Source organism: Aedes aegypti, chromosome 1, assembly GCF_002204515.2.
Source record: "Aedes aegypti strain LVP_AGWG chromosome 1, AaegL5.0 Primary Assembly, whole genome shotgun sequence".
Classification (NCBI taxonomy): Eukaryota; Metazoa; Arthropoda; class Insecta; order Diptera; family Culicidae; genus Aedes; species Aedes aegypti.
Genome location: NC_035107.1, coordinates 89,264,949 through 89,277,247, shown reverse-complemented (window position 1 = coordinate 89,277,247; position 12,299 = coordinate 89,264,949). Strand labels below are relative to the sequence as shown.

The window sequence follows — 12,299 nt, the reverse complement described above, 5'->3', positions numbered from 1 at the left end:
AGATAAGTGAAAAAAAAGGAATCTGATCTCAAGATAATATTCCTCAGGATTTTCTAAAAGAATTCCTCCAAAAAATATCGAACGTAATCCCTACAGAACTTTGTGTAGCATTGATCGCAGGATTTACTGGAAAAATTGCTGGTGTACTACCTTTAATAAACTTTTGAAGATCCATTAAGATTTTTTGAGAAACTCCTTGAGAAATTTTTGGAATAACAGCAGCAGTAATTCTTGGATAAAATGATGGAGAAATCCTTAGAAATTTTATGTACAGGGGCTTTATGATGAATCTTGGGCTGAATTTATTGAGGGAATAGTTTTTAATAGATGTCTTCGGATAAATCAACTAAGAATTTGGATTTCTGGCAGTAAATGTCGATGAATTCTTCAAGGAAGACACAAGAACAGACGGAGGAATTTTGGTAGGTTTTTTTGAATCCCCAACCTTTTTTTCAAAAACTCTGGAATAAACCTTTGTGGATTTTTTTTTGGAAGAAATACTGTAGGAATCTTTGGAACATCTACTAGAGTAAGGACTGGAGAACTCGTTGGAAGAGTTCGTGGAAAATATCTGGAAGAATTCCTAGAATAGCCTCTGGAAAAAATAAACAAAAATATCAGAGGAAATCACTGGAGGTAGTAGCTTTGAAGTACTCATGGATTTGCTGGAGCAAATTCTGGGAGAATTGGTAGAGGAATCTCTAGAAAAATTTCTTGAGGGCTTCTTGTACGATTCCATGGAAGTTTTTTAGATTAAATCTTTGGATGAATCACTAGTATAATTCCTGAGGATTTCCCTTAATAATTATGAAATGCAATTCTCAAAGAATCTGTTAAACTGTCGCGTTATAGCATCTGAAAGTTTCTGTGGAAGCTGTAGCATTTTGCATAAGGATATACTGCAGGCAGAATAAGGAAAAACAGGACTTTAGAAACCATTTTGGTTACAATAGAGCCTTTAAAGACCTTTCATTAAAAATAGAGACTTACATTAAAATAATGACTAATGAGCGGTTTCTTCACACCGCTTAGGCCTTAAACCTAGTTCAATCATATGGGTAAACGTGGTTTACGACTTAAACGAAGGTGAAGAAATCAGCCTTAAGTCTCCAAAAATAGACCTGCTACCAGCACTGCCAATGCATAAGAAGGGTTACGAGATATATAATGTGTTGATCCAGAAGAGCCTGAATTAGAGTAACTTTATTTTAGTGAGTAGTAACTGACACTGAGGGAGAAAACAAGTGATGGTCGAAATACGCGTATAGTTCATTTCACGATGAAATTCTCTCTCTGTCACTTTTCAACAAAACCTGAAAACAACGGTGTCAGTTCCTGTCAACTTCAACAGGTACTGGCACCGTTTTTTTTTTCAGATTTCCCAAAGGAGAGAAAGAGATGAGGGACCTTCCTTAGCCGAATGGTTAGAGTCCGCAGCTACAAAGCATAGCCATGTTGAAAGTGTGTGGATTCGATTCTCGGTCGGTCAAGGATGTTTTCGTAATGGAAATTTCCTTGACTTCCCTGGGCATAGAATATCATCGTACCTGCCACACGATATACGAATGCGAGAATGAAAACTTTGGCAAAGAAAGCTCACAGTGAATAACTGTGGAAGTGCTCATAAGAACACTAAGCTGAGAAGCAGGCTCTGTTCCACAAATGGAAACAAGCTAAGGTTGTTCCAATTTTAAAACCAGACAAAAATCCTGCAGAAGCTTCTAGTTATCGTCCAATCAGTTTGCTTTCCTCCATCAGTAAACTTTTTGAAAAGGTCATTTTGAACAGAATGATGGTCCACATCAACGAAAATACAATTTTTGCCAATGAACAGTTTGGATTCCGCCATGGACATTCGACCACTCATCAACTTTTACGTGTAACAAATTTGATCCGTTCCAACAAATCTGAAGGTTATTTTACCGGTCTTGCTCTTCTAGACATAGAAAAAGCATTCGACAGTGTTTGGCATGAAGGTTTGATCGTAAAATTAAAAAAAAACTTTAATTTTCCAACATACATTGTTAGAATAATTCAAAGTTATCTGTTAAATCGTACACTTCAGGTTAATTATCAGAACTCCAGATCTGAAAGACTTCCTGTAAGAGCTGGTGTTTCCCAAGGCAGCATTTTGGGACCAGTATTATACAATGTTTTCACATCTGACTTACCTGAGTTACCTCAGGGATGTCAAAAATCCTTGTTTACGGATGACACAGGCCTCTCCGCCAAAGGACGAAATCTGCGTGTCATCTGTAGTCGATTGCAAAAAAGTTAGGATATATTTTCTTCATACTTTCAAAAATGGAAGATTTCTCCTAATGCTTCCAAAACTCAACTAATAATATTCCCACATAAACCAAAAGCTCTTTATTTGAAACCTTCAAGTAGACATGTTGTCACAATGAGAGGGGTTCCAATAAATTGGTCAGATGAATTTAAGTATCTAGGGCTCATGCTAGATAAGAATTTTACTTTCAAAAATCATATTGAGGGCATTCAAGCCACAATATGTAAATGTCTCTATCCCCTTATTAATAGAAAACTTTGTCTTAAGAACACGATATTCAAACAAATTTTCAGGCCAGCCATGTTGTATGCTGTACCAATATGCACTAGCTGTTGTAATACCAGGAAGAAAGCTCTGCAGAGAATTCAGAATAAAATTTTGAAAATGATTCTGAAGCTTCATCCCTGGTATAGTACCAATGAGTTACATAGAATATCCAATGTTGAAAAATTGGAACAAATGTCAAATAAAATAATTAATAATTTCAGGCAAAAATCGTTAAAATCTTCTATTGCCACGATTAATGCGTTATATATTTAGGTTAAGTTAGGGTAAGTAAATTGAAAACGTGTTTTTTCTCTTATAAGCAGGTGAAATCAACTCACCTGTAAAAAATCTGAACTGCTACGGCAAATGAAATGTAATATGTTGTTAACAACATGTTAATAAAATCTTAAATTTGTTTTACAAAATTAGGATGATAGTGTTGTCTAATAACACAGAACACCTAGATATAAGAAATGAATGTAATGTTTGGATAGTATCATAAAGAAATTCAAAAAAAGGTGGGATTACAACATACTTTTGATTTGTTTTTTTTTTGAGATTCTGGTGATTCTTGATTTGGCCCGCAGTATGCTGCAGCTTGAGCACCACTGCCTCACACCGATGCGGACAACATTACCCCACGTACCGCTCAACGCTAGTGTGGGTTTGAAATACTGTCGGAGTTCTAGTGGAACTCACACACACCGGACTAGTGGTGTAGTCGGCATACAGTATCTACGGTTGCTACATCCAAACGTCAGCTTTGAAGGCGATGGTGGCGCCCTTGGGGACGATGCGAAAAAAGCGAGAACTAAACAGACATCTCCAATTGAATTTTTATCGAGCGGGAAAAATTGAATTCGATCAAGATTAATTATTTTTGGAGTTTTAGAAAAAAACCAAGTATGAAATTCACCTTTATGAATGATTATAGAAATACAGGATAAATTACAAAAATAAGATGCAGTATCAATTCCAACTAACCACTAGATTTTAGTCAATCCAAAACATTAGGGATTGATATGACTACCCAAGGAACAATTGGTAGCTTTTAAGATACTTACGTGCTTAATACAAGCTGCATAGCAGCAACCATTGCTGAACAAATTTTTAGTTGATTCATTAATTGAATAATATTCATTTCCGCTTATAAAAAAACTGTTATTCCACTTGCAGTTTGTGTTTTGAATAAGAGCTGAATAAACCTCCGAAAATGCAAATATAGTAGCTTTTTTTCTACAACACATAAGAAGTTTAACAATTGACTGATTAAAAGCTTCTATAGGTTGTAGCCATCATTTTAGTAGAATATTGAACATTTGATTAACAACAAATCGTACAAAAGTTTCAGTGTCTAATGCTTAAAATGTTGACCAGCATGATTAGTAAAACTTATAAACAATGGGAATAACAGTATATGAGTATGCTCTTATTGAAGCAAAACGTATTATGTCTTTTTATGTTATTTTCAATTGTTAAATAATAATTTAACAATAGTTACATGAAAGTGGTTACCCAACTTACAGTCCAGTGTCACAAATAAACACATACATAGTTAATTATTGTTAATAATGGTGACAGCTGAAAAAATGCCCTACAAAGAGCTGAGAAGATGGTATTTAGATCCAAATTTAAGTCAATGTTCAATATTTTTCATTGCAATGAATAATAGTAGAATCAACACTTATTAAACTTCTCCAAAGAATCTCTGCCGACTTGTCAAGATTGTTTTACTAATGAGTTGAACAAGTCATTTTTCCTTCTATTAAAGAGCCAATATTCCACCAAACAAATATAATTGTGTAAACAGATGTACAGGAGACGAACTAACGTTTTGAATGCTTCGCACTTCAGCTGTTTCCATGTTTAACATGAACATGATTAAAAGCTGAATAGGTATTTTATAAAATCCTAATACAACATAGATATATCATTCGAGCAGCTCATCCAAAGAAGTCCAAAATAACGATTACTAAACACATTGTTCAGCGACAAAGAAGCCTTACAAAATAGGTCACACCATAGCCAAATTTTTGAAAAATGGACAAAATATCTAAAAATTGCGTTGTATTCCTAATGTATTGCAATGTTCAACATACTAATATTATTATTATTTATCTTTATTTGAGTGACTTTTCGCCCTTGGCGAATTCGTCACTAACTTACTAATATATAAAAACATGTTGGATACAATAATAACTGATGCTTTCTCAATACAATATTCAAATATGTTTAGAAAATATTTTGAATCAGTCTTCTGACATAGGATTATTGATTGAAATATATTTTATATTTGTATAATGTTTAATAGATGGAAATGGTGCGACAATTAATTAAAATATTAACCTAGTAGAAATATTATACATTTAATAAATGAATTTTAGTATAGTTAGATGAACAATTCAATTAAAGTTTTAACAAGTTAAAACTTATTATGAAATACGATTAATCATTTCAGACTGTTTTTACTTTGTGAATAAACTTTATTTTTGACCAGCATTGAAATAAATTTTCTCACTGTGCGCTATAAATAGCCCTCTGAGTTCAGCTCGCATCAGTACTGAACAGCAGCAGAAGTAATGCGCTTATTCAGTTGTTGATCAGCATAGCACGTGTTGATTAGTTATTGTTGAATAGAAGCTCAAGCATGATCAATAATCAGCTACAAGAGGTTTATATTGGGCACTGGAAGGCTGATATATGAATTCAAGGATGGCGCAGATGGCAAGGTATACCGCTGACGATGGGAAGGTCTCGAGTTTAAATCCAGTATTCAGGTAATTATTAAAAGTGTGGTTATTAATTCATGGTAAAGGTATACACTGCATTTGATGTATACAGTGTTAGCTATTTTTAGTAATTTATTTGTTTTCAATCAATTTTGTGGCAGTTGAATAAAAGCTGAGATGAATGCTTATAAAGCGATTTTGAAGTTGTATAATAAAGTCAATATACAACGACACGCTTTATAACTTCTCCAAATTTGTGTGAACAACGCCTGAACAAAGGCTTCACTTGGAAATAATTAAAATGTTGTTAAACATGATGCTGACTTAAACTGCAATAATGAAGTTTGTTAAACTAGCGTTGTTAAATCATCAAACCTTATTAAGCTGAGTGAAACCTGAATAAACATCATTACAATATATGATTACAGTCACTAAATGATAAGAAGCTTAATAATTTTGCCAGATTTGCCTGAACAATGTGTGCGTAGCAGCTGCAAAGTAATATAATAAAGCAACTATTCAGTATGTAGTTGTGAAAAATTGCTTAATAAACGATTATAAAAGAGGCAAATGTTTCTTGGGTATCGGATGGTATCGGCTGTCGGAGTCCGAATATATTGAACACATTACGCAACATGTTTCCAACAAGAGCCATCCCATTCGATCAGTATTGGTGTTCAAACCGGAATACAGAACGAAGCGCGGTCAAGATGTTTGCATTACAGCTTGGAATCGCTCTAGGAGGCATATTTCTAGACACAGTGCGTTGCAAAATTGTACGCACGATCATTCGACGATTAACCCTCTCTTTCCCATAGTGGCTCCAGAGATCTGATTTTCGACGAACATAGAACAAACCAAGCAATACTAGGTGATTACTAGAATATGATTCCTTACCCATCAGATTAATCCAATAGTCAACTAACTGTTTCAATAGTAAAATAATTGATTAACAATCAATAAACTATTAAAAAATAGCTAAAAGAAGAAATGGTTGGTTTGAAGCATGACGATGGAACCACAGATATGGTAGCGACTGAGTGTTTGGAAATAGAAAATTTAGAGAGCTGATGCAAGAAAATAAAAGACGAAACATATTCCAAACAATCCAAAAAATACAATATTTATACCGGGCTGATAGCGACATAATGTCAGAACAAACAGAAGCCAAAAAGAAATTATTTAATAACCAAGAAAACAAGAAGAAATCAAATAAGAATCAGGAGATAGGAGCCTTATTCAGCCTTATGTTACAGTCCGCGCCAACAAGACAAAGTAATGCTGAAGGTGTGTGGGTTCGATTGTCGGTCGTTCCAGGATCTTGCCGTAATGGAAATTTCTTGGGCATAGAATACCATCGTGCCTGTCACACGATACCATGGATGCAAAAATGACAACTTTGACAAAGTTCTGAGTCAATACCTGTGGAAATGCTTATAGAACAGTAGAGTGTAGAAAAGCAGGCTGTCCCAGTTGGAATGTAATGTGAAGAAGAGAAGAAGAGCGAGTTTTCATATAATTCGGCCTATATTTCTCTAAGGAAATTTCTAGCACTTTTTTACCAACCACACATATTGGGGCTAGATTTGTTTGCCTAAAGTTTCCTTCAGGTTTTTCTACAAGGATTTCTCCAGGAGTTCATTAAGTGATTCTTTTACGGCCTGCATCTTCCTCAAGAATTCATTCTGGATTTTTTTCTAAGCAAATTACTCCAAAATTCCTTTCACAAATTTCTCAAGCAACTTCTAAGCCCTCCAGGCAATCTTCGGCATGACCGGTACTGCTTAAGTGTCTTAAAAATAAACAGAAACTTCAAACACCTCATGCCTAAAAAGAGTAGCCAAAAAGAGACTAGACATGTACCAAAAAATACCAAACAGGAACCAAAAAAAGGAAACGGAACCAGGAGATAAGTTTTCATGAGGTTTTGTCAGAAAATCCAGCTAGTCATTACACTAAGGATAACCCGTAACATACGGGCCGTTAGAGTTTTTTTTTACATTACGACAAGTATTACTGTATGGTTTTCTCTAGGAACAGCAGAAATTCATTTAATAGTGCATTCTATTATTATTATTCCGATAATTCAGAAACTTTGCAAGAAATTTCTAAATTATCAATAAATTTACCCAGTGATTATTCCTTTAATTTCATATGAAACCCTTCCAAGATTTTCGTTTAGGACATCTTCAAGAATTTAACCAACAATTTCTCCAGAGATGCCTCCACGATTTCTCAGAATTTCCTCCAACATCGTTTAACAGATTTTTTTTTTATTTAACCAGACATTTCTCTAATGATACTCAAAAATTCTTTGGAAAAAGAAAAACTTTGCCAAGAAAGTCCTCGTGGAATTTATCAGGGTTGTTTTCAGGGAACTGTCAAAGGATTTTTTCAGCTTGTATAAAATTTCCTGAAAAAAAATCCAGGAGGTATTATTAATAGAAATCCTTAAATGGGGATTCTGCACAAATTCCTGCATGAACCTCTGAAGAAACTCCTGGACTCCTGAGGAAGTCTTGGAAGATTTTCTATATGAATTGCTAAGATAAAAATATAAATCCAATCTCTACAATATCATGCAGGATTTTCTGAAGAAATTCCTTGAAAAACCGGATGCAATCACTGAAGAAATTCGTGTAGGAATGATCGAAGAAATAACTGTAACTAACTAGTGTGAATTCTTAAATAAACTTTTGAAGAATCCATGGTGATTTTAATTGATAAAAACAAATGTAGGCATTTCATGTCGAATTCCTGGTCTGATTGACTGAAGAATTCGTGGAAGAGTCAACCATAGATTTCTTGGAATAATCTATTGAAGATTTTTAGGGATAAATTATGGATAATTTATTGAAGGAATGTATATAACAATGGCTGGAACACAGGATGAATCTTGTAAAGTTTTTGATTTGGAAAATTGTAAAATTTCTTCAAAATTTCTAGAATTAAAATTTGCGGATTCATTTGGGAGAAATACTTTCAATAGGATATTTCTAAAGAGCTTCTAAAGTAACTACTGGGGAAATCGATTAGATTAGAGTTAGAAGAAAAATCTCTGTTGGAAATCTTGGAAAATGTCTTGAGTAATCCCAGCGGAAATTTCTGAATGTAGTATGCAGTAGTAGCGTTGGAGTGCCGAAGCAAATTTTGGACGTGTTTATGGGAGATTAGGTGAAGGAATCTTTGGAGTGAATTCAGGAGAAGAATTCTAGAATCTTCGGGGAATCTGAAATGAAATTCCGGAAGAGCCTGTGGAATAGTTGCGTATGAGTCTCTGAAGATTTCTCTGGGGCTTGCACAAGGGCATGATGAAAAAAGTGTCTTTAGATACCGTTTTAATTAACACAGAAGCTATAGAAGCCATTCATTAAAATAGAGACTTGCTTTAAACTAGTGACTGAATCTCTAAAACAAGATGTGCAGCCAGCCCTGATTTATTGATTCTTCCATTATTTATCGATTCCCGAAGATTTATAGATTCTTTGGGCTTTCCTATGATATTGTCCAAGATTTACGTGTAGAACATATTCAAGAACTCAAGAAGTAATTTCTCCATAGATGCCCTAAATGATTTGTTTAAGATTTACTCCTTTAGGATTTTATTAAGGTTCCAATCAATAGTTTCTTCAAGGATACCTCTAGAAGTTGCTCAAGAGATTTCTCCTAAGATTCCTTCAGGAAATGATACCGTCTTTCTTCGGAAAATTCCCCGGTGAAGTCGTGATGAACTCCTTCGCAAGGATTAAGCAAGCAAGGATTTCAGAAAGGACTTCTGAACTCCCAAAGAAGTTATCCAGTGGGATTTTATGCAGAATTTCTTGCAAAAATTTCAATAATGAAGGGAGATAAAATACATCCTTGGCGAAACTTGTATAGAAATGAATGACCAATAGTCTCTAAAACAGGTATCTACTAGCTTTGTTTTAACGATATCAACCTCATTGGAATCGATCGCAGGGCAGTAGAGGAGGATTTCGTTGCCCTGATGAGGGATGGAATTGCGCGTCAACTCTACAAGCCGGAAATACAATTTACAAAAACAAGAACAATTTGAGGAACCGCCGAATAAAGTCTTGGAGAAGCACTACAAAATTTTTATTAAAGTTCTTTGAGAATTTTCTTAGTAACGCCATAGGTGGAGGTTCAAAAAGCAATGTCTGTTTGAATTGTCGAGTTTTCGGAGTAACTTGTAGAAGAAATTATACAGGAATCTTGGGAAAAATCATGGTGTAAAATCACTGGAATTAATTCTGAAGGAATTATTTCGACAAATTTGCCATGGATTTTTCATTGAGAAATTACTGAGGACACCTTGGCGGAAATCTTGACCTGTGTATGACGCTCCTCCGATACCTCATTTGAATTCGGGGGCTCTCATATAACAGTGAATACTCTGAAGGACGTTTTAAGGGGGTAAGAACGAAAGGATAAGTGTTCAAATACCTAGAATTAAAAACTAACCTTAGATATCCGCAGCACAATTGGCGGGTGTTCAGCCACCGAAGGGGACGACAACGGCACGGGAATCGTTTTCATTTCCTTGTGTTCCCTGGTTCTGACGCGATCTTCCGTTCCGCTACCACCACCACCACCACCACTGCTAGACTTGGTAGGACTAGCCAAACCCGCAGGTGTCACCACTGGCACCACCACTCCCGAGCTTTTCGAAACACACTCGACAGGCGCCGGCGCCTGTACAGGTTCTTCTTGGCTCACTTCCTCTTCTTCCTCATCGTTTTCTTCTTCCTCATCGTTTTCTTCTTCAACTGGTTCATCATCCGCCGCTGCTGGTTCCTCCACCGGTTCTTGTTCGGGCACTTCAGGCACCGGAGCCGGCTCCAGTGCCAACTTGGATACCGGTGGAGTTCTCGACACTTCGTCGCGGTATGGGATCATATCGAAACTGTCGTCATCTTCGTTATAGTTAACCACTTTGTTTCTAATTCGAGACGAGTTCCGTTTGGGTAACTCCGGTGGCAATTCCACCTCCTTCTTGACTTTCTTCTGTTTCTTTTCCTTTTTTGATTCGGATTTTTCCTTTTTGGCAGAGGAAGATTGTTCCGTTTGTTCTTCTCCGGGGACTTCTGATTCAGATTGCTTTTGTTTTTTCTTCTTGGATTTTTTCTTACCGGAGCCTTTACCTTCCGTGGATGTCGAAGCGCCCAAAGGTTGGTAATAACCCGCCGGAACGTAAGGCGGGCTTCCGCCGGCATCCTGAGCGATGCGGGCCTGCAGTTGTGCCGCCTGGTGAAGGAGAACGGATTTCTGCTGACGCGGGCTACCATAGCTGGACGAATCCCGATGCGGATCCGGGGTGGCCACCACCGGCGGAAGCGTATTGCGACTTTTGAAGAACTTTTTCGGCTTGATCGGGTTGGGGACCTGCGTTGACAAACTCGCCACGCTCGACGGGCAGTTGAGGTCGTCCGATTCCTTCGGGCTGGTGCTTTCAAATTCTGAAATGGGAAGATGTGATTGTTTAGATGGGGGGAAGGCCTAGACTTGATGCAAATGACTTACCATAGCTGGTATTGCGAATCGAGGTGAAGCTGGTTATTCCCCAGCGGCCCACCAGCCCGGCAGAACGAAGGGGAGCCGGTCGATTGGTGTTCTCCTTCTCCTTCAGAAGGGAATCGATCGGAACGATCAGCCCGTGTGCTTTGCCCCACTTGGACATGGTGGCGGACTACCAATAGTGCTGTAGCAATCCAAGTAGGTATAGGTGGTTTATGCTGTTAGATTATTTAAACTCTTGTTTGCCCTAGAATGGATAGACAAAAGAAATATGAAGTTTCTGTAATACATATTTGGCAACATCAGTTTTTCATAATGAAGGTAAGTTAAGAGAACGTACGACATAGACATTGCAGTTCTGATTTCCCATGTAGAAAAAACTACATATACCGTAAGGACGCCATTCACCACTCATGCTCCATTCACCGCTCAATGAATTATTTTGAAAAATCTGAACAAATTTTCACAATAAAAGTTATCAGCATGTAATATACCAAAATGGATTACATCAGAATAAAATTCATATTCATTTTATATTGTAGATTATTTATAAACAATAATTTTAGGCTGTTTAAGATAAAGATGAATCGAAGCCAAACTTCAAATTTTCAAGAGCACGGATCTGGAGAACCAAACTTCCGTTTAAGCTGAAAACTTAATCGATTGGTCACTGATGTTTGGTTCTCCAGATCCGTGCTCTTGAAAATTTGAACTTTGGCTTCGATTCATCTTAACCTTAAGGCGGTAAACGTAATGTCGAATTCGTTTTTGAACCTAGGTTGGAACTGGCGCAACCCGGTCTGAATCACAGTTTCAACCCCAACCCGATTCAGGTTCGACCGAATTACAATTTGCTTGACGTTTTTTTGTTTATGAGCTGATCACCGACCCAGTTCCTAAAAACGAAAACGACATAAGTTTAACAATGATTTTATCATGGTAGATCGAAAAATGCTACTTAGTTGCCACGGTTCGATATGTTGTCGTACTATAGTACCAAGAATACAACCAGCTAATGAAAGTAAATTAATTCAAACTTGTGCTGTATATAGGGTTTCATAGTTAGAATGGGCGGTGAATTTCGGTACCATTGTACATTTTTCACATTTCAACTTTTTTCCTACAAAAACAAATGTTTTATCTTGTGTCTAGTGCAAAAAGTTGTGAAAAATATCGAACAGCAGATTTTTGACAAAATTTAACATATTGAAATGCTGCTAAATGAGCGATGAATGGCGTCCTTACGGTACCTAATTGTATTTTTGTCAGTAAAAGAATAAAAAAGCAGCACGATTATTTCCGTCGGTTTCTGTTTGGAATGAACCATTGCGTTCAGCTTTATGATCTTTACTGATAAAAATCCACACGTTTGAACCGGGTGTTTAAAATTATGGATCGATTCATGAACGTCTATATCGATTTGTTGTGATTTTCTTACAAACTTCGTGTGTGTGTTACACATTTAATTCTTTAGTTTTGCCTCATGGACTGATTCA

At 36.5% G+C, this 12,299-nt stretch overlaps 1 protein-coding gene across 2 annotated transcripts in view; it reads right to left on the bottom strand.

The window, feature by feature from the left end:
• Positions 1 to 12,299, bottom strand: part of LOC5574996 (protein wings apart-like) — a 61,791-nt gene that overhangs the window by 32,474 nt on the left and 17,018 nt on the right. For both annotated transcript variants that reach the window (XM_021841905.1, XM_021841909.1), the window contains exons 2-3: positions 10,810 to 11,050; positions 9,751 to 10,745 (exon numbers count right to left, since the gene is read on the bottom strand). In XM_021841905.1, the coding sequence (XP_021697597.1) occupies positions 9,751 to 10,745; positions 10,810 to 10,966 (1,152 nt within the window). In that variant the 5' untranslated portion in view covers positions 10,967 to 11,050. The remainder of the gene's footprint in view (positions 1 to 9,750; positions 10,746 to 10,809; positions 11,051 to 12,299) is intronic.